At 39.4% G+C, this 24,042-nt stretch overlaps 1 protein-coding gene across 2 annotated transcripts in view; it reads right to left on the bottom strand.

Moving 5' to 3' along the window:
• The window catches only part of HECW1 (HECT, C2 and WW domain containing E3 ubiquitin protein ligase 1), a 255,096-nt gene that overhangs the window by 138,376 nt on the left and 92,678 nt on the right, over nucleotides 1-24,042 (bottom strand). For both annotated transcript variants that reach the window (XM_059849894.1, XM_059849903.1), the window contains exon 3: nucleotides 15,521-15,628. In XM_059849894.1, coding sequence (XP_059705877.1) covers nucleotides 15,521-15,628 — 108 coding nt within the window. The remainder of the gene's footprint in view (nucleotides 1-15,520; nucleotides 15,629-24,042) is intronic.

The raw sequence follows: 24,042 nt of genomic DNA, 5'->3' as shown, positions 1-24,042 counted from the left end.
ACAACGCCTGCAAGCCTTCAGAGCAGCCATCCCAAAGTCAGCACCTCCTGTCTCACTCAAGCCCATCCAAGCTGAAATTGCTGCAGTCACACAGGTGACAGATGGGAATCATTATTAATTTTTTTATAGTAAAGGCTAAGGTCTCCAGCCACTGCATGCTTAACTTCCAAGGGATTTGCTGCACTGTGAAAAGGTAACCCCAGTGCAAATCATCAATAAGCTGAGCAAGATCCAACAGCAGTTATATGACAACACATGGTGGGTGACTACACAGTCCGGACTGCAGATAACCGAGACTATTTTAAAAACACATTTTTTCAGAAATGAGCATTTAGAGTAATTTGACAAAATCCAAAGCTGAGGCAAAGGACATCTGAAAAAAGAATAGTAGAGAAAAGATGATTCTGGAATAAGTTTCCTTTGAGTCACCTGCATATTTGTAACTTGCACTATTGCTAATTTATACCTAACTGTAGTTTATATACATTTTCCCACCAATTTACTTGTTAAATACATAAAAATATGACACTTGGTCTTGATCTTGACACTCAAAGTCCTGCCTTCTACTGACCCCCAGGTGAGAGATTCTATACCCTATATGCAGCAACACTGGAAAAGGAAAATGTTCTTTTTTTTCCTCACAGTCTGTAGGACAGATGTCAGCTTCCTTTGCCTAAGGCAGGACTGAAGATTTCAAGTGTCCTACAGAACCTGGGCCACTGCTTTGCCATCTCTGGCAGAAACACACTGAGCATTCAGATGAGACGCTCCAACACCAGGAAACTGGGCTTTGTTCAAACCTCTGCCACTGACTTCCTGCAGTAATCTCACTCTTTCCCAACATAATTTCCTCCTCTATAACATGAAGGAAATTATACTTCTGGCAACCCAGACCAAGAAGAGAAGACTACGAGTGTTTGCTAACCCTTCCCTTTCATAAAAACATGGCAGTTCTTCAGGGACTGGAGAACAGTATTCTTGGCTGCAAAGCAATGCTCATGGCCATATGTGGTAGAGGCCCCAGCAAGTGTAGTAAAACAGTGGCTCAGTAACAGATAAATTCCCAACAGGGATATGGTGCAGGTGGTCAGTCTGCCTCACTAGAGGTGAGGTACTACATACACACTTCTCTACTGATCTGAGCGGATTGGATTAGATTGGATTAAACGGGTCATCACAGGATTTAGCTCTGCTTATTTCTTAAGCTGTAATCAGTCAGGTCACACTAAAATTGAAATTTACATTCCCAATTTCTTCTAAAGTATTTGATCATTCAAATCTTACACTTATTTCCCCTTAAGTCACCAACAGGTTTGTACTCTAAAAACTTCTGGGCTGTAACTCTGTCACTCCTGGTATTACAAAGCCCGCTGAGAGAGCAAGGCATTTGAACTGTATTAGGCACCTTGCCCACTAATGACAAAGGAAAAAGGAAGGAAAGGAAAGTGAGACTGAAAGTTACTGGTCTAACTGGCTGGCTGTAGGTGCCTATAGCCAACACACAGAGGGAAAAAACTACTATGGAAGGAGAGAAAATGGTCATGGACAACTAATGCAGTAACAGATGCACTGCTACACAAGCTTGATCTGCTTGTTCTACCTAATGTACTGCAGTTGCAGTAACCAAGAGCTCCTTTACATCTTCATCAGGGGAATTGTAGCTGTAACTTTCTCTTGAAACCAACCTCATTTGTTGAGATGCTCAAAAACACAGTCAGGCCACACCTCATCCATGATTCTGTAGTTTGTCTGTTTTAAAACACAACTCACAATGCCAAGAAGGTCACACAAAGTACTTGCAAGTAACAAGTTTTATTTCACTCACCAGGTCAAAACAGAATCTACAAAAAACATATTTTAAATGCAAGTATTATTCTTACTAATTATCACCTGCAAACATGTCTTTTTTTGGCAGTATTGAGAGCAGAAAAAGAAAGGGTATTAAACAGAACCAAGAATGAAGTTTTGAGATCACAGGAGAGGAACAAGCTGTCCTCCTGGTTTGAGATTTCATTTTCAAAAAGAGAGATAATGATTCCAGGATGGGTTTGCAATAGATTGCCCTGTAGGTTTGATTTTTTCCCCCTAATATATCTGGGAATTTCTAGTCTGAAATTGCTGTGAACTGACATCACCTCATGTAAATGAAAGGATCCATCCTAGTTCACACACATAAAATACTCAGCCTCTTTGTTTTCAATTAGAAATCCTGTACTAGTACACTTGTATTCCAAACCTGAAGTCTCAAGCAGGGTCTGAAGATGAACAAATTTTCCTCCAAGCAACAGACCAGCATAAAATATGAACTTTTTAACATGTCAGTTTTGTCTGATAAAGGAAACATACATATGTGCAAGTACACTGTCCATCTGTATGGTGCTGTTGTGGACTTCCAGCTGCTGAGTACCCCCATAAGATTCCAAAAGAGGCAGAAGTATTTTCAGTATTGTTCTTTCACAGTTTGGATGGTTCATTTTTCAACCTCTCTGCTGGCTTGGAGAATATACCTACCATAAATTGACAGTCATGACCTAAGAGAAGACTGGCAGATGCTACTTTGAATCAGCTGACAGCATGCAGGAGTCTTTATGTCAGTCTTGACAAGATGTGGTTTCTAAAATTAAAGTGGTCTGAAGGACTAAGTAACTTTTAGTTCACAGCTTGACAAAAACTGCTCAAAAATCTTTATCCTTTTAAATATTTCCCAGCATCTAGACTGCACTCCTCTTCCTCACTAGCTGTCAAAAGTCTGATTCATCCTGTTAAAGCCAACAGTAAAACTCCCACTCAGTGGGATCTCAGTGGACAGAGACCACACCTACCTCTTCTAATTTCCTTCCAAAGGAAATAGATATCTCAGCTGTAATCTGTTCCTTGCACATCCACATGTCACTCAGTCCTGCTGCCCTTCTGGAAAATATTTCTAAAGCTCCTGCAATCCTTCTCTTTGAAAATATCCAGGTGAGATCTGCTAAATGCTCTACCAACTGGATTTATATTCCACAGCAGATATCATGCATAGGACAGCTAAAAAATAGTTCATGTCTCAGAAGTATTATTTGGCATTTCATTGCATCTCAAATGCAACAAATTTATGAAATTTAGAAAATTAAATATATCTGCTAAAACAAAACCAGATTCTGTTTTCCAAACAGAACAAAATGTAGATGGGCTAGTTCAGAGGCAGAGACTTTTATCTTTGAACATATTATATATATATAAAAGGTTTCACTGAGTCATTTTCTAACAGAAGAAAACACAATATGAGATTTTAAATTTGTTGTAGAAACTCAGCACACTTCATAGAGAAGAAGTAATTACAGAAGTGCCTGCTAGCAGCGCTACAGTTAAGGCTGTGTCAGGGGTTCATTATTAACTCCGTTTTCATGGTTTCACACCTCACTTAGAAGACACCCATGTGCTGGCCTTAAACTACCATAAAAAACTCATACCGCTAGCAATTTATTTAGTTACTTTTTCTTCTTGTAAAAATGCAAATAGAAAAAGGGAACTATATTAAATTTTCATGCTTTTCCATAAATATATACTGGGGAAAGTGTTAATAATTTAAACAGCAAATTCTGACACTTCTGGCTGAAATCTTTATACTGTTTAAATTACCATCTAATTCTCTTGACTACAGCAGGACAGGATTTCACTCTCTGAATTCGGGAGAACTTTAGGTCCGGCTGTCCACTGAGCTGTTCAGAGAGACCAAGTGCCTTTTCCTGTTTAGTGTCTTTCTTGAGCCTGTTCCAGTTGTAATAGAATGTGAATTAGCTCAAATCCCACTGAAAGACACGGGTGTACATTATTATATTTGTGCATTGTCACACTTCTCACTGTTCTAAGCATTGCTAAGCCTTTCTGATACAACTAGAGATGGGATCTTTTGAAAGAGATGTTCTAGGTAACATCTGGAAGCCCCTTCCGGATGGCTGTTCACACCTGTTGAAAGACACACACTGCACAAACCAACACCGGTTTAATCCCTGTGCCTTCCCCACGTGATGGTGTTGTGAGACACACACAGCACAGCCCACTAGGGATAAAAGAGCTTTGCTCTGCTACTGAGCAGGTACAAGGGGGACTTCAACAGTACTGACAGTCTTGCCAACATTTTCAAAAAAGGACTATCTTTTGCAACACAGTTGAAAGCTGGCATGAGTCTCCAGGGTAAGGCTTTGAACTAGGATTTTAGTTTGAACTGACTCTGCCTATGAACCCTCTACCTTTCTGACGTAGAAATTATGTGAAATTTGGTTGATCTCTGCTCCATTGCCTCCTACTCTACAGCAAAGGAAATCAACATACTTGCAGCCGAGATGCCTCCTGGCTACATTTCATTTTCTTTCCCTCAAATGCTTAAGAAAAATTTGAATGGAAAAGCTGCATGAACCCACATAAAAACTCCCCCTGCACCAGAATGTGATAAACAAAAAACCCAAGTCAGAGGCTTTCTCACAACTACACCCCAGACATTTTAAGTTTCTGTGTAATATCAGCTGATTCAGTCCTAAATGTTTGCTTGCATTAGCTAGCCTACTAACATACCAGGGCCTTTAGGAACAGCACAAAGAGATGATCTGAACTACCAGGCTTGGAGCAAGCAATCCAGTAATTAAAACTGATTACAAATCAGCCATGCCAAAAATGGTGTGGTGGTGAAAGATGACTTCTGACTGAGTGCAAGCACAGACAGCTAACTCAGGCAGCACCATCTTAAGCACCACATCTGACTCTGCTGTGGCCGTCCCTGAACGGAGCCCCTACAATCCAACTTATCACTACATATCTTTTCTTTTACATTTTTACCTTAATACAAAACACATACATGGTGAGTTCTCCAAAATATAAGTAGGAGACAGGTAAAAGAAGAAAATCAAGGATAAAGTCAAAGTATACTGGTATCCAAATATATTACTAATTTTTGACATGCCATGCATAAGATTTCATGCTGCTCCCTCACAGAGGGAAAATGGTGTCTCTATTAGCCATGAAGATTTAGGATTCTTCACAGGAAGCTAATAAAGCTTACCATAATATCCTGTAAACAGGAAAACATTTGAAAGCCTGAATCCAGATGCATGCTAATTACAAATATCACTTATATGTAAATCAAGAAATCCTAGCAAGCGGAGAGAAGGAAAGAGTTTTGTCTCTCCCCACGACCATAAGATACCACAGTGACAAACCAAAGAAAGAAAATATTTTTTCTTGGTGTTCTCTAAGTGAGCATGGCTGGCTCATTCCACCTCAGGTGAACACAGGAGCAAGAAAAAGACACTTCTTGGAGGTTTCGGGCTAACACATACTGTGCAGGTTCAAAGGTAAAAATAAATGTTAGCTAATACACTTCAGGAGGTAAGGAGAATTCCTTCTTGTACAACAAAATCCTACTTTTGCACTTGTATTGTGTTTTAAATAGATAATTTCACCCCTAGATCTTGTCTAGCAATCAAGCAGGCAGACTAATTCATTGTAGACATATCACTTTTGGCAAATCTGCTGTCCAAGTGTTACATGGAAAACTGGGGAGATTAATCACATGCCAGTTTTTGTGACTTCCCAGGTATCTCTGGAGCAACCCAGGGCCACCAGATTACAAAGTGATATTTTACCTTCAGAAAGCTCAGCAGCTTGCATAAACAGCAAGTTAGTAGGAAGACAAACCAAGATTTAAATCTCTACAAGGCTATGATAGACCTTGAAGTGTTCCAAATGTAGGTTTGCTTGAATGGAGCAGAAAAGAGAAGTAGAACTGCATTCACACACCTGTAATACCTGTGTTAGACAATGGAAGTGTTAAAAAACTTTTCTGTTTGTAGACTGATTTTTTTTTTTTAAGCCAGAGACAGGAGAGAGAGATATCCAAGAGGTGCAGGCTACACCAAAGGCTGCTTCCCCTCCCAGAATCTGCCTGCTGAGTGGGACCCTCAGAAGCCTAGAGCTCTTGCCTAGAAGCTGCCTGGGAAAGCTCTCTGGTACTCATCTAAATCAAAAAGATTGCACATTTATTCAGAGTCCTTTTTCACCCTTGTGTTTGCACTCCCTACTTTGCTGGTTTTGAACTTCTGCCATCCAGATGTCTATGTCTATTTGCAAATTCCAACAACCACATTCACAGCTCAAATTCTGATACACATGCATTGCTCATCTTATTTCTAACCCCAGCTACACTCCATGTTTGGAACATTGCAGCAATGTACTTTAAAATCAAAATCAATATTGCTTCTTATGGTATAAATTATTTTCTCTTTAAAAATATGCCATTTTTAGGGTTTTTTAGTATTTCCTCTTTGGATCTTCCAATGAGAGAAAATCATTGTTGAAATTGTAAAGTATCCCAGACATGAAAAAGAAATGGGTCAGGAATAAAAACAAAACTGAGAGGCACAGGAAAAGATCATCTTTGAAAATTAAATATGACTTTCTACTTTTAGATTTGGAGCCCAAGACACATTTACATTTAGGGTAAGACAGGATCTAGAGCAACCTGCTCTGACAAGACAACCCAAGACCACTGAACAATGGTATGAATGTCTTTATTACTGTGTGAAGGGGCCACTAAGAGGAAAGGAGATGATCAGTACATGCAGCCTAATGATGGAAAGCTGCCTTAAAATGGCCCCAGAGTGAGAAGCAATCAGATCTGCAGCTCTTACTCTCAGGAGTGAGTCTGGAGCTACAAGTGAGCTCTAACAACTCACCCCAGGGGAGTAAACAAGCCACTTCCCCACATCTCTGCTTCCTACTGCTTCAGAAGTGACCAAGTACCTGCCAGGCACACAAGCTCTGCTGCCAGGGAAAAGGAAGGATTTGGAATAGCCACTGCTTTCTACTCTTGAAAGTCTCACTGTAGAAGTGAGTGTTTTCAGTAAAGGAGACTTGAAAAAAAAATCCACAGGCAGGACAACATTTAATGAGAGTATGCACAATGAAATTAACATAGATAATGTAATAAAAGGGAAAGTCAGAAAGAAACATCCTTATGTAAATTTAATTAAGTAAACAATTACAGCAAAACTATCTATTTTGAGGTTGGTAGTGGTTTTTTGTTTTGCTTTGTTTTTAATTGTAAAAAGCTATTAGCACTGAGATATGGGAGGAAATTATACCTGCTACTGATTGAGTAAAATGAACATCTAAAGTATTGAAAGGGTTGGAGAAGTGTTTGAACATATCCAATACTATTTGTCTGAGGCCCTAAAGATCCTATTTTCAATATCAAAGACCTTGTAGAGTGCTTAAACCCTGCAAGGAGTCCGTAATTCATCCCTGCTGAATTAATCACTTTCATTCTCTGAGAAAGTCTGTTCTGGGTATAGATGATGTTCTTGACATCTGGCAGTCCCTATAGCAGGAAACCTTGGACCAGGAGTAAGGTAACAACAGGGCTAGATTTACTGACTAGTTAATGAGAAAAAACAATTATCAAAAGGTTTCCTGCATCACAGGTGCACTATTTCAGAAGCAGGAAGAGTTACTATAGCAGTACACCACAGATATAATTCTGCCTTCCTCATGGAAGGCAAACTAAGTTTTGTCTGTCTAATAAAACTATCCAAACACTGTTGTATGAGTTGACTAAATATTGCCATAACTACCAGAAGGCATAAGAAACATAGTGCCTGCCTGAAATCAAGCAGTAAGATAGCAGGGTTACAAACAAGTCTCTAAATTAGGTGTATTACTGGGATTCTCAGTAGTTCTCCTTTTATAACTGAGATTTTCCAATGTCTCGCTGGACATCTAAGAAGAGCCCTTGAAATGCTTCACCACTGCAGAGAGATATTTAAGAGTATGTCTAAAAGAAAGCATGAAGATGTAAAGAAAACTGTCTGCCTGTATAAATTGAGAAAAAAATTATCTTTAATACTTAGACTTCCAGTTCTGTTTTGATCCTTTACTTTCACAGCATGCTTGAACAGGATTACCAAAAAAACCCACAACCATAAAATTCTCCAAAATTAGAAATGGTAAATTATTAACACTGATATACTGAATGCAGTACTTTTACATTCTGATTTATTTATTAAGAAAACTGAAACAAAGCTCAGTATCTTGACACTCTTTTGGAATAAATAGGACCTTTTGATGCCTGTGCTGGTAACCTTCCAATTACAGCTCCTTGACAATTCCATTGCATTTGTCTCCTGTTTTTCCACAAAAATAAAACCACATGGGCCAAAGCCTGCACCAGGCAATCTGTATGTGGTAGTCCACAAGGGGTTCTGGGGCTGATGGCACATGGGCTGCATGCAAGCAATTCTTACAGAATTCAGTGGTATCTCATTTGGCTTGCAGCAACTTCAGAAACACACCCCATGAAATATACAAGGGAAGAGCCTAGGGTGCAATGGAGCAAAGAGAGGAGATCTGTCTTCCAGCGCAATTTGCCAAATCCCTAGACAGCATTATCTGGAAAAACTTTCCAGAAGCATTTAACAGTGGCAAAGACTAACTGATTTGTGAGTTGGAGTTGACACCGTAATCTTTTACTGTCAATAGCAGAAAGATTATCAATGACAAAATAACACTATCTAAGTTACAGTGATCCATTACAATAAATCACGTGACTTCAGCACCCGTTGTGCAGAATACCGCACAGCCAAAGTTCAGAGCAGCAAAACAATAGCTATCAGTTCACACATTTATCGAACACTGGGCTAGATGAGAAAAAGACAGCTACTAGCTGCACTCCTGCATTTTAGGAAATCCCTCTTCATTTCCTCAAGGGCATGATAGGCTCGGTGGTGTACTGGTTGATGCCAAAGGTGAAGCACAAAACACATTACATATGCAGGAGGGAGTTCTGAATTTAAAGCAAATACAAAGTGGCTGAGGATACTGCTGGAAGACCTAAATGAACACATATGTGAATCCATACTTTCAAAATTTGGCACCTACACTTAGATTCCTCCAGACTTGAACTAAAACTTCAGTTAAATGTTGCTGCATCTTCTTGACCATTTCTTTGGGAATCAATTGATGTCCAGCCTCTCAAGCATTAATACAATGTCTGTGCTTGTTTAAGTGTGTCCAGCCTCTCAAGCATTAATACAATGTCTGTGCTTGTTTAAGTGGCTGGGAAGAATCCATGTAAACTGTAATCTCTGCGACAGGGAACTAGGGCTTAGTGAAGAAAGACTTGCTCTGACATCCATGCCTAAAATCAGGCATTATTTCTCATTTAAAGCTTTCTGAAACTCCTATTACCAACCTATCAAAACTCTCATTTCAGTCTTAGCTTTGCCCAAGCAAAGTCCTTGTAATTTCTGTAAGCGCTGCCATGAAAAGAATGGGGCAGGCAGTATTGGGAGCAGCCTGGTGCCCCAGCACCATGCCACCAAGCATAGATGCCACAACACAAACATCTCCTTCCTTCCCTGTGTGCAAATGAAAACACAAACAGCTGTGATCTCCACACAACAAACAAAATGCCTCCAAATGTCAAAACAAGTTGTGGAAAGGGAGAGAAAGACCAAGAAAAACCTGATCTACAGACAAGTCTTTTGGTTAAGCTACCATAGTGAAACCATGCCAGAAGCTGAGAAATGGTTGTCTAGTGCCTTGGGTGGATTGACCTACGTTTCCATTTATGATACTCTGCTGCCTACAATCCAGGCACAGAAAGACTTTGTAAGAGAACTGACAAGAAATGCAAGAAAGGCAAAGATTTAAGGGCTGACCAAAGGATCCCAAGTGCAGAGTTCTTAAGGAATCTCAACGTCTGGTTTCAGACTGTGCTCAACTTCCCAAAGCTAAGCTTGGCTTAAGTTTGAGTATTAAACTACTATCAGGATAACAGGCTGAGGAAAAGTAAAAGGAATTTAAAAACTGTGTGGAGGGTGGAAGACAACCAAACAGCATCAATAAGACTAATACATGTGCAAAGAGCTGAAGAGAAAGAGCCATAAAACAAGGTGGACGGACAAAATTTGGGGCACATCTCTCTTATGACTTCATACCTGTTTTTTTCCCCTGACACCTCTAACTTTTTTGCTTCTAAATCATCTTCACACTGTTGAAAACACTTCTGTATTGCTCCAGTTTTTACTGTCTGTGGACTCATGAAGGGTAAAGTCATGCAGCATGACTGTAGGTCATGATTAAAGTTATATCAGGATGGACTTCAACAGCATATCTATATCTATAGGTATATCTATATCTTATCTATATTTTTGCTTCTCATGTACTCTTTCATGAAGTGAAGAGTATATTATTTGAGAGACATTGTGGTAATGAAAATGGAGACAGGAAATTATTTTAGTGGGCTGGACTTCTCAACAATCTGTCCATAAAAAAGAAAAATTTGTAAATACTCTGGCTTCATTAAAGCTTTTATTGACATGAATGTACCTCATTTATTTGGAAATATTCAAGGCTGGAACATCCTTCAATTATTTGTACTTTGAAGGCAGCCTTTATATCAGCTTTCTAAAGATATAGTTTCTAGAGAGAGCCCCAGATAAAAGGGCTGATTGCTACTTTGGGGACATTTCTGTACATACTCCATAAATGCACACACATACAGCATATACAGACCATAACACAGAATACACATCTTCTATCTGAAGATGTACCAGGATCTCTCAGATATCTGACTTTAGCTGCACCTTTTTTTTACCATTATTTCCCTTCTAGCCAATAGGAATAAATGACTGTTATTTCTCTTTTCTGCAAGGGCCTGTCATTCATCTTTGTTATTAAAAATTCAGCCACAACACTAACAACAAATTTAACCAAACAACTGCTCCATAAGTTTTCAAATAAAAATGCAACACAGATGACTGGTTACCCTTGGAAGTGGTTTTGGTTCTCAGGTAGTGAACAATCTTTAGAGAGGCCTGTAGTTTAGGAGTGGTCCCAGCTATCTAGCTATCTCCAGTGCAATTTTGAATAGTGTCAAAACATTACTCATCATTGTAAGGACATGCTAGTTTGATACAATGTTTATAGGATACTGCTGCAATGCGCCTCAGTGAAATCGTCTCTTGGATACGCTCTCTCTGAATTGCTGTGTAAACCAAAAAATGTGCCAGAAATTGCAGTGCAGCAGAACATATTTCCTTTCCTGGAAAACCCATTATAGGCTGGTTCTTTCACTGCAATGCCCTCCAAGCCTAAACACAAGGTTTACCTCCCTAGTGGCATAGAGCCTCTCTTCACTCCTCCTTCCTCCCCTCAAACTCTGACCAGTTCATGGCTACAGTGGGTGGTTCCTGTTTGTCACTGACTTGTCAGAAAAACCAAAATTGCCAGACTTCTGCAGAAATGCAGAACTGATTGTAGTGCAACATTGCCTCTCCAGCTGTTAGGGCTTTTTGTTTGCTGAGTATTAATAGGAGATGAGTTCTGTTCTACTGGCATTTGGAAGCAATTCCCTCTCTGACTCGTACCAATTACATATGTATCTGGCAACATTATCTTGCAAGTTGTTGACATGCAAAGTGAAAAGGCATACCCTTCTCTGGGAAAGGTGCTCGTCCTTTTCAAGGACTGAAAAAGTAGATCGCTAAAACAAATATAAGCTTTAAATGTCTGTGGCATCTGAAAATGCTGCATGGGCACACATTAAGGAATTATCTGTGTTTTGAAAACTGACAGGGCTTTGTAGATGGTCTGAATCAGGCTATTAGCAAATTCAAAAGCAATACATATTTTTCCCAAATACTCCCAAAGCACAGAAGCATGTTCCAGGAGTAAACATTTTGCTTTGCTCTTGAGGTCACAGAAAGCCTTTTCTTAACTGGTGGGATTTTAAATATACCTGAAAAAAAATTCCGACTAGGCAATCCACTGGAAATAGCATGAAAGTATAGCTTCAACAACAGAGCAGCATCTGAAATTGCAGAATTTCAGTTTTATAAAAGAAGTGCAATTAAGGAAGAAAATGGTTGAAATGGTTGAAACTTCTTTTCACGTCTTTCTTTGTGCTCTCCACTCCTTGTGCACTTTTACAAATCTCTCACAATATATTACTAGTTTCTTCTGCCCACGTGCACAATTCCTCTCTAGTGTGATCCTGTAGGTTGGTAGATTTGGCCAGTAATTATCATTATAACTGTGTTTGTTAGATTTCATTGTGATAATCTTCTGCTATGAAGAAAATAACTTTCAGAGGCTCTTCCCTTCACTCATTCCTATTCCAGGTGCCTGCCCATTGCATGCAAGTTACTATTTACAGTGATAAGATGTCAGTAATCTGTTAAATACCTAAAGAGTGGGTTTATGTATAATGACTACAGGTTACATAATTAGAGCATCATATTTCATTTGCTCGTTAATTTTCAAAAAATGCAGGAAAGAAAGGATAAATGACTGTGGAATGTTATGCATTTGAACAAAATGCTCCTAAGCATATTCTACATGCCTCCACAGTCAAAATATAGAAATGAGTAATAACCCTCTATATACTTGACCTCTTTTCTAATGCTTCTTTTTTTCCTATTAATAGGAGTTACACTGTTTCAAATCAGATAGTCTTTGATATCTCTGATTTTTCAAGTTGCCCCACAAAGCTCTTTAATAAAAAAAGGCTCAAAGATTTATTTTTAAGCTGTCAGATGGCTGGCTGGTCACAGCATAAGGGTAATTTCCTTAAATATGGTACAAAAACAAGCTGTGGGGAGTCCTACAGTCTAACTGACAACAGAAAAATTTTGGCTTCTGAGGTTGGCCAGAATGATTCCATGTTCTCCCTATGATAAGACTCATACAACAGCAGCACCAAAAATATTTAACCTTTAATATTTCAAGGCCAGGGTATAAACCAATCTGCATGGGGTGCCTGAAACTCTTGAAAAATTTAAATTCTCTATGTAAGGCTGATTCTTTATTTGGCTATACACTGATCTCCCTTTTATCATAGGTCCAGGACAAACACTGCAATTTATACCATAATATTTTCTGAAGCAATGTGTAGTTGATAGTGAATATTGACTCATGTGGTAAAAAGATACCAAAGTACGAATAGTTACTGGAGAAGCAAAAGGAGAAATTAAGAGCTGCCTTTGGAAGTGAGCTACTCTGGTTTTTTGAGAATTAATGCTATAATCAGGAAGACTCCAATCAATAGTAAGTTAAGGGGATTTTAACAATGTATGGGAAAACAATATGGATACCTTGAAAATAAATTACCACACCTTAGCTACATTTCTTAGCTGAGTTTTATTGTGATAACCAGTATCTCTCTGATCCCTGCAAATGTTATGCTATGCAACATAAAAAGGAGATATGTTCTCTGTCTAAAAAAATAAAAGTCTGAAGGAAGATGGTTTACACCATCCTCTTTGGATAGAAAACACGCAAGGTTTTCAAACACTGCAGTTTTTACCATAACATTTAATCATCTGCAAAGCTGTGTGCTTTCATATGTAAGTCTCAGCAATGGGCAGCAATCCTCAAATATGCCTTTAGATCTATAAAACCAGCATACATCAACATTCTTCACTGCTTTAACTTCCCACTTGAGTAGTCAAGTAGCTCTCAGAGTATCTGCACATGCTGTTTTTTACTACTGCCTGCTTCATTTTCTCCTATTTCAATTCTGGACAGGGCAATGATTCGTCCTTCATGAGCATACTGGTACAAAATCTCAGGGCTGACGTTCACAACCTAATGGTTGGAGTATAACAAATTACCAAGAGGCAGCAACTCATCAAGCATGGGCTGCCTAGCTATGGTGTAGTACAACTTAGTTCCAAGCAACAATGAAGGATGGCTATGCTAATTTGCATTTTCTTACAGTAGGGCAAGTGAAGAATGTACATGCAATCAATTAACAACAGCTACTGTGTCTCTGCTAATGGGGGCAACCTATTAAGCTGACATAATTCATTGTGCATATGAGCCTCTAATGAAAAGTGGCCCTCCTAAAGAGGCTTTCTCCTAAGCATTTCTCATGTTGCCTCTTTGTTTTGTGGATTAGCCAAGGAAGCTACCAGCAGTCTCGTCGCACTTCTGCCCTTCCTCAATAATCCAAGGTACTGAAGTCTCTTCAAATACCCAGTCTGGGATGTTTTATCTCCTTCCCACAGTTCTTTAACAGCTATAAGAAAATATGATCAGTCTCATGAATTTGTAACCATGGCTCAAAGCCTCTGCAAAGTAGAACCTGCTTTAAATGTTAGATCCTGTAATGAATTTCTGCCCCAAAAACCAGGATAACTGAAAAAAATCCCATGTTCTTATTTGTTAAGCAGTTTCCCATCCATGTATGTTTCAAAACACAAGATATAAATATCCTGTATGTCCTGTAGACATTTCAGCAGGTCCCTAAATTCTTTAGAACAACATTCTCAGTTTAACACTAGGAATTACAGACCCGCAGCAATACTCCATACTGCAAAGAGAGAACCTGCTTCTAGAACTGAGCAGCTGTAAAATGATTGCATGCAACACCCTTGCTGATACCAGATATTGAAGATCAAAGTCATAGATTGGACCTGCACAACTCATGTCCTTTACAAACCCCTTAAAATATAGGTTATATCAAAGATTCCTTTGACTGCTCTCAAATATAGACAGTCTTAGACAGATATACCTGCCAAGCAATTTATAAATACTTTTACCAAACTTCTGAATTTTGTCCGGGAGGCTAAGGCAGATCATTGGAAATACGCAGTTCAGTTGTAAAACTGAAATTGCTTCATGCTGCTCTTCTTCATGCTTAATTCCTCCTTAAGGACATTTGTGGCTCTTTCACCACAGATGTTTTGCTATAGGTTTCAGTCCAGTAATTTGAGTACCCTATATCTATCCAAAGATGATCATAAATTGCATTTACACTAACACATGGTAAATCTCATGGAAAAGAGGAAGGATTTGAATGGTCAGGGAGATGTGACAGTCAGGGCTGGAAATATTAACTTGCTGTATAAGGAACCTAGTACTTTGCAGAAGCAAATCCAGTGTTTCCGTATTTTCACTGCTAAGAGGATGGAAAAGATTTATACTGCATTGTATCAAATGCCCTGGATAAAATATTAATATAATGAGGAACAATTAATTTGAATTCAATGTATCTTGCTGCAACTACATAGAGTTAGACTTTTATAAGTGTAGATGATAATCAGAACTTGACCCTTTCACCTTCTGAATTCACCTGAGTCTGTTAGAAGCCAGATGCACCATGAAGTTTTCCAATTAAAAGCCAACGTGATTCTTCCTGGAATGACATTATGCCCCTGACTTCCTGTTTTCCTTAAAACCATATTAAAGTTAATGCAGCTCATTAGTCCAAATAATAGCAAATTGAGTAAAACACATATCCATAACTGTATTTTAAAAAAAAGTAATTAAGTCAATGCCCACTAAATTTGCTTGCAGTAACTGTAGGTTACTATTCCACCACGTGTGTCAGTTTCTATCAACACATTCAGCGATTTTGGTAACATTTTTGGCCTTTTCAAAGGGACATTTTGGACACAAGAACATCATAAAAGTAACAGTAATAGCTAAATTATTATTCTGGAGTGATTCAATTAAATCATAGCAGAATTGGAAAAATACTTACGCTCCACGAAGTAAGAGCTGGCATCGATCTTCCAAATAATTTGACCCCGGTGAGAGCCATTGACGCCACGGTTCTTGTAGTCCAAAAAGTTTTCTGACAAGACCTCATCTATAAACAAAGAAGATTGGTCTTAGTGAGTGCCTACTACGACAATACACACAGCAGACAGTCAGGCTAAAATCACACCTTTGGCTTGACAGAATATCCTAGAGCTACTAGAGAGTTTGGCATGACATGCTGTGAAATCAGATTTATCATTCATTTATGTTATTTAAAAGTTCAGTCAAAGTGTCTGAAGCAGCAACCCAGGATGAGCTGGGCCACGGGCTCATTGCTCCAGCTTCAGAGGGATGAAATGGATTTCACAGCTGTGCTCTGACAGAGCAAAAGCCACAATCTCTACCTGCAGAGATGAGCCAGCAACCTCCTAGGCTTTTCCTTTCAGTGATAACAACAATTTTAATTTTAACAGAGATTTGTACAAATGTGCTTTAACCAACTCAGCCTTGCTTGCTACAGAAGAAGTCGTGGGTGGGTGCTGAGACTCACTTCTGAAGACAAATATGTTAATTATTAGTTTCATTAAAAGTGATAAAAAATGTGAACCGCTCAATCAGACATTAAGATACTTCAGTTGTAAACACTGTGAAGAATTGGCTTTGTTTCAAGAAGAAAACAAAGATAATGCCCTACAACAAGGGACACTGTGCCTGAGGACACAGGGATGGTGTGACCAACTGCAGAACAGAAGAGGCAGCCCAACAGACAAAGCTGAGAAACACAAATATTATCACAATACTTTAATAAAGGAAAATACATTGAAGGAAACTACACTTTCACTGAGAGAAGAAAGAAGCAAACAGATGTCAATATTGTCCCACTGGCACTACATAGTCATGCTCTCAAAGAAGGAAGGTGACTGAGTACCAACATTGAACTCTTTGGTGTTACTCTCTTGAGGGATTACAACAGAATTCCTTCTAATGAGATCATTAACAATTGAAATGGATAATTATAAATAGCAATGCTATCTACAATAAATTTCCCCTTTGCTGACTGGCTAATTGTCAGAAATTATTTCACCAGCTGTGTTTCATGCTCTGTTTTGAAGTGCATCTCTGCTGTAATCCGTCAACAGCAAAATCCTCTGGTATGATTCTCACTTTATAATTTATAGTTGGTTGTGTCTTCTTTTAAATTCCAAATTATATTTATCTAAAAAAAGCAGGTAAGTATACAACTGTTACTCTCAGAACACTGGTTTACTTATGAATACCTTTAGTAAAGGACTATCCTGGATACAGATTATCAAGGATCATGTACATCATTCTGTGGAAATAGGAACATTATGTACTTGTGAGGTGACTTAAGCCTCTCCCTTTTGCTTTGGCACAGAAAACACTTTATACTTAAAGGTGAGCATATACTGAAATTTGCACTGAGCTGGAGCCTGGGAACCATGTCTGGCTCTCATCCTGATGGGGCAGAGAGAGTATCCCTCAGGTCCGGCATGCTGCCCACTGGCTTCATCACTTGTGATGTTTATTTGTCATATTTAGACTCTGCAAGCTGCTGGAGATGCTCCAACACCTGCCATGTTGTGATGATGCATGGGTAATTACTGTCCCTCAAAATATACTATTTATAAAATACCATGCTTGCTTAAGGAGGCTTAGCTCAGCTGGACTCAATGGCCTTGCTTAAGAAACTGCAAGCATTTTAGGCCAGAGTTTACTGGCACTGGAGATCCCAAAATCAGCTTTAAAATACTGTGTTCATAGGCAGTATCTGTGGAAACCAGCTGGCACTTCCACCGTTGCTGCTTCCCACAGCTGGCACAAAGGCAGCATGAACTCTGCCACACAAAACCCCTCTAATTTGACAGAGATGCTGACATATGCCCATACCTAAACTAACACACATCCCTATTGCAAGCTGAGCCAATGGGCATGACTTCAGAATAACCCCTCCTCTATTTTGTTGAAAAAGTGTAGGAAGCCTGGAAAACCAGGCTGAGAAGAAGGGCCACTATCCATCTGCATGTGCAAGGTAGAACACCACAAGACGGGAAGGACAAGCAAGCCAGTCTATGGTTACAGCTGACAGGTGAGACCACAGGAAATCTGGAACAAGCTGCTTCTGCTAACACCTGCACACTGCCTCCTGCCATGGAGGCAAGAGACAGGGGTGTGTGGGAAGCATCCAGAGAAAAGCAGGTCCCCAGGGAAGGGATACATCCATGGAGCTAGTCATGTGCACACAGTTTATGGACAGTGGACAGATGGAATACAGGTTCAGATAGAAGAAAGGATAATTTAATATGAGCTTATGGAGCTCTGCAATATGGAGAGCACCCGAATAGCACCTGAATAGAAGCAGTGAAGACTTTATGCAAAAAAACAATTTGTATACAAAACAAATTTAAAAATGTAATGATTTAGAAATCCAAAGTGTAGGTTGTTCTCACAGTCAGACCCTGTCTCTTTTGAAAGAGGTAAGTCTCTAATTCCAAAGAAATAAAAATTATTTTTAGTATAGTAGAAATTTATGTTCACTGGGATTTTTAAGCTTGAAAAATTTCATCTCTAGAAGAATACATTCAGGTCCAAAAGGGAAGTTTTGCTCTTCCAATTTTTGAAGGTATGTATTTTTGGAAGGTGAAAGATAAGAAAGAAATATCCTCTGGCAAGTTAAAAATAGCAGTAGTTGAAACTCGTCAGGAGGCTGGAATGTATGAATATGCCCGGTCGACCTGTTTTAATTGGCAAGTAACACTATTCCAGGCATGCTATTCCCTGAACACACAGGTTATGTACGTAGAACACTGACAAAAACAATTGTGCATGTGAAATACAATGCTGCTTTGGGCACTACGTGCAGATGTATGTACATGTATTTATCAACATTCATGCCACAGGTAAGCGTATAGATGGTATGGTATGCTAAGGTGAAAGAGTATGTGCAAAGGAAAACAAATTTTATTTCCTGTTTCTATTGAGAATCCCCAAAACAAAGGAACTGACCTTTAAAGCATGTTGCATCTTAATTCCCAAAGGTAAATGGTGAAATACTTCATTTCACCTCCACGCAAAATGAAGAGCAAAGTAATGCTGTTCCCTTTCATATATTTCAGGCAGCAGCTAATGCCTTTTGACATTTTTCCAATGAAGCATTGTAATGCATCTCCCTCCCTCTATTTTTGAAATGTGATTAACCTTTAAACTAGCTATCTGCTTCCTCTGCATAGCTTGGGTTTGGCCCTGCTTGTCCAAAAAGCAAACGCTTTGCAATTGCTCTTAGGCTTCATTTCCCTGCGCAGTAGGCAGCTTACTTACTAATTAAGGATGAAAATGGGGGAGTATTTGGGATGCGCTGCACTTTGAACATCGGTAGTTGCTCCTGGAGCTAGAGCTGGGGATGGTGAGGGTGTCTAAGATAGGGAGCCAGCAGACATTGCTCTCTGCCTCCCCCTGCCCCTGGGCATGCAGAAGTGCCAGCTGCCTCTTGCTTGAGGGGGGAGGTGGCTACAGACCTACAAGATTTTGTTGGCACAGGAGCAGGGGCTCCCACACACCTCCCATGGGCCCTAGAGGAAATGAGGAAGGTGATGCACAACCAGGAGCCAGGAAGCCTGGCTCCAAATAGCAGCCAGAGGGACCAAGGCACACTAGCAGCAAATGACAGCAAGTGCTTTGGGAACCAGCAGCAATCTGATGGACTGCTTCTCCTCACCAAATCAGACACTGCCAAGCACAGCCTTTTACTGCTAAAAATATTCTGTGCTGTCACTTCCATGCTAAGCATCCCAATATACTTCACAAGCACTAGAGAGAGATAAAGAACCACGGCCACCGAAGAAACTTATCTTTCAGATGAAAGACAGAATCCAATTGACAAAAGGCATGCTGTTCTTCAGAGGAATTAGGGAAAATGTTGATAAAGGCCACCCTCAAAAAGATCTGTGAATAATCTAATGGGGACTTCAAGTGCTGTCAGCAGCCCCACTAAACAGACAGGACCTTGGTATTTGAAAGTTTGTCTGAAATTCCCACAGACAAGCAATGAGATAGTCAATACATCCTCCTCAGAAAGACTGATGGAGTCTAAATTACAAATATCTGAGTGACCCTTTTAGTCTGTTTGGTTTTACTTAGGAGGCAGAAATTAAAAACAAACTCCCCTTTCCCAAACACTATTTTTCTGATGTATATGACTAGCCTATTTTTTCACATTCTCAAAGTCTAACAACTATGAAATTTAGAATAAGGTGCTGCATTCAAAGAAACAAATAATTAATATAAGACAGGAATACAATGTCAGACAGGTTCCTGAACCTGATACAGTATTCCAGTCTCTTATGAATCACTAATTTGATTTAACACTACATACATACAGGAACATTTGCTTCCTGTAAATGTAATGCAATTATGGCACAAAAAGAAAATTTAGGCTTCATGTCTTGATCCCTTCTGAGAAGGAAATGCTGTAATTCTGAAATTACATGAGGATTTCTAGTCTTCAGCTAAATAAATCTGCATTAGCTTGAAATTTAAAAGTGTTTTTGGTCAATATGTATGTCTGTATTATGATATACAATGATAGCTAGCAAAATTATTTAAAAAATAATATTCTGTACAAAGAGGCTGAGCTCTGGTTGATCTGTTTTGCAACTAGCATGGAAAGCTGCAGGAAAGAGATTTCATAAATCACAGAATCACAGAATCAATTAAGTTGGAAAAGACCTCTGAGACCATTGAGTCCAACTTATGCCCTAACACCACCTTGACAACTATTCCATGGCACATGGAGTGTCAGGTCCAGTCTTTCCCTAACCACCCCCAGGAACAGCGACTCCACCAGTTCCCTGGGCAGCCCGTTCCAATATCTAATCACCTTTTCTATGAGGAAATTCCTCCTAATGTCCAACCTAAACCTCTGCTGGAGCAGCGTGAGACTGTGTTCTCTCATCCTATCGCTGGCTGCCTGGGAGAAGAGGCTGGGCCCCACCTGGCTATAACCTCCTTCCAGGTAGTTAGAGGGAGTGATGATAATGTCTTTCCTAAGCCTCCTCCATGCTAAACATCCCCAGCTCCCTCAGCCACTCTTCAAAGGACATGTGCTCCAGACCCTTCATAAAGTATCAATAAAATAAAATTATCTTGCAAAATAATAATAGAAGGGGTAAGCCATAAATAAGCTTCATATTTCTGATGTTTATTCTCTTACCACCCAGTCTGTCACTTGAAGAAAAACACAAAAGGACGACAAAAACTCTGTAATTCACAAGTGGAGCTTGCTGAGATTTGTATTGTCATGAAAGTATTTCCTTGTGCAATCCTTCAGCATGGCAAAACCCAGCCCTTTGGAAGCTTTTCTTCTAAAGATCTGTACAATACAAACAGCCATCATTCTGCAGAAGAGAAACTATTAAAGAGAAACATATACCAAAGATGCAGATCCCAATTCCTTGTTTACAAAGATGCCACATTAAAAAATCACAAATAGTAGTTAGGAACATTTCCATTGACTTCAGCTGTTATGTTTTATGCTCCAGTGTGGATTGAAACTCCACTGTTAATTCATTTGCCAATTTCTGCTGCAGGCAATTAATATACTGCAATTTACAGTTAGCATCCCTCCTTCTATAACTTCCTAGGGAAGAGTTCTGGAAAACAAAGGCCTAATCCTTCACTGCTGCTACAAGCTCAATTCCCGATCCAAGAGTTTTGCACATGCTTTTTTCAAGCACATGAATCGTTCCATTTTAATCGCACAAAAATTAACCCCTTACTCAGCTACAGGAAAAAAATGGGAGGAAGAAATGTGAACAATTAGTGGTGAAGAGGCATATGTCAAGAGAAAGATGAAAAGAAAGCAGGAAGGGGGATAAACGGTAATAAAATGGGGAGTGAGTTGGCAAAATTAGAACAATTCTTGGTCACCCAGGGCAGAATATGGTGGCCATAAATAAAACTGCTCCAGGCACATTAGAAATGCAGGCATGGTGGATTTCAAACCTGAAGCAGAAAGAATTGGGTTAAGACATTAAACCCAAATGACATGTCAGCCACTCTCAAAACCAAGGAATCTCAACTTTCAGCAAAACACTTTTATCTTTGAACATCTAGTTTATTTCAGAGCCGCATATCACCCTGTACCACTCCAGCACTCTCCAAATTACTGCTGGGAGATAACATTCTCATTTTACATGACACCAACAACAATCAAAAAAGCAAATGACTACCCATTGCAGAGACCCTATTAAATCTTGGTAATGATATGCCTGTAGGCTTTCAGAAGGCTGTGGATGAACTGTGGATCCAGTTCTTCCTCACTTGCACTTGAGTTAACCACACTGAGAGTTTGAGCTCTGTCACTCAAGGGACTTCCCTCTCCTGCAACAGTGGAACCTCTGGCTAAAAGCAGAGCTGACGGCAATGGACTCTATTCTTCTGTGGTGTCCTGGCGGCGTTAGGGAGCTGTGCACCAGAACAACCCACCACTCATATATTTCTCTCCTGTAATCACAAATCTGCTGAAAAGGTAGAAGGAAGGAGGAAAGCAAGGAGTGGAGGCGCAGAAATAAAAACTTGTGGAGCCTAAAACCCCCCCCAGCAGATGTCAGTTTGCAATGGGATGGGCATCTGTCCAGTAATACTGGTATCATTTGGTTCTGCATACCCTTAAGAAGTGTGATAGCACCACAGCTGTCAGCGCTACTTCAGCCGTGCCTGTTCCCTGCTACAGGCTTCTCCTTTAAAGCTCCTGCACCTCAAGATTTATTCTTATCCCTGCAGCAAGTGGACCACATTTGGGTCTCAGTACAGCAACAGCTCCACTTCACCTATGCATTGCACAAACTTATTCACAAGTAATGACATCCAATTTGCTCACAGAACTGAAGATGGGAGGGAGGAATCCAAACAAGGATGATCCCAACTTCCTCAGTGCATACAGATGTGTGGTAAGGTATAACATGGAAGAATTTTATTTGCTTCTTTTTAATATAACAACAAAGTTCTCACAGTCAGTGGAAGCCTCCCCATTGACTACAGTACAATTTGGAAAATGAGGATTAGGTCACAGCAGTGCAGCCACAAAATCTGCTAGAAAATTTTAAAATAAGAGATGCTGCAGGCCCAAGGCAGTATGAAGACAAGATATAAAGGGACATTGGAAGATATGAAATGTAAACAAGGATGACATTTTTCCAGGTTAAAAATGTTCATTAAATAAGGGGGAAATAATTTGCAGTAAAATGGAAAAATGGAATGGATTTACAGAAATGTTGAAAGAACAGTAGATTAGACAGGAGGTTGTGATCTGTTAAAACAATAGGAAAAAAAACATCCAAACACAACTAAGATGTGTACACTGAAGCACCACAGTGAAAAGAACCTCTTGAGAATCTGGATTGATTTTATCTGAAAAATGGTATTCAGTTATAAACTTATTACAAAGTGAAAGATATCCAGTGAAGAAAAAAAAATGCCTTTAGGGCTGGAGAGATCAATGGATGAGAAAGATTACAAAAGCTAAATGCATACACAGTCATTACATTAGTTGTGGAAGGCAGCATGGGAATATTCCAGTGTTATGAACAGTGCAATGTAAGTGTTATAAACACTAAGGAATTGGAAGGATATAATTCTAAACCAGAAAACTAAGAGAAGAAAAACATATGCTGAAATTTCAAAATCCACATGGCTGGCAACATCTCCAGAACAAATCTTTCTGCTTTAAGCTTTATCCTGCCAAGAATTTTATGTCTGTTCTGTCCACTGTTTGTGCCATGATTGATTCTATCCAGTCAATGGTCTGAATGTGCTGCATGGAATATGCTTCTTTTGCAGGATTGAAGCCAAAATCTGGGATTTGGTGCACCAATATCCCCAACTAATTTCTTCCAAAATATTTTAGTAGGTGATCATTACTGACTTCACTGTAAGTCTAGGTTATACAGCAATATGGGTCATCCTTTCACAGCACAGAGGCAGTTTTATTCCATGGGAATAAGGACCTTAGAAATCACTGAAAAGGCATGAGGATGCAGTTACTCCCTGTCTACATTATTTCCCTCTCCTGATATTCAGCATGAATAGTTGCAGTGGAAAATTCTTTGCTACCCATTCACCTACAAAGATGTTCATAAGAGCTGTTATTTTATGAAGAAGTAATACATGACAATGGGAATCCTTTGGCACACAGTAAACACCTCTACCACATATTAAATACATTTAAGGAAAAGAACTGGCAGTCTGCAGGCTTCTATACCAGGATTTCTCTAAAATACCATAAAGCACACCTCCACTACAGTAAGCACTCTGCAGAAGCTTTTTGGTGCATTGCTACTACCAATGTTAACACAAATGACAGCTGAACCTTGGAAGCAGTGAAGACAGGTCAGAAGCCATATGTGTTGGGAATATTCAGAAACCCTTCCTTTAAGTGTTAACTGTATCTACTTGTAAAGGAGTGAATCAGATGCAAACGCTGTGTTCATGTCACATTTGGTGGGTCTG

Source organism: Haemorhous mexicanus, chromosome 1 (genome assembly GCF_027477595.1).
Source record: "Haemorhous mexicanus isolate bHaeMex1 chromosome 1, bHaeMex1.pri, whole genome shotgun sequence".
Lineage (NCBI taxonomy): Eukaryota > Metazoa > Chordata > Aves > Passeriformes > Fringillidae > Haemorhous > Haemorhous mexicanus.
This window is presented reverse-complemented; position numbering and strand designations above follow the sequence as displayed.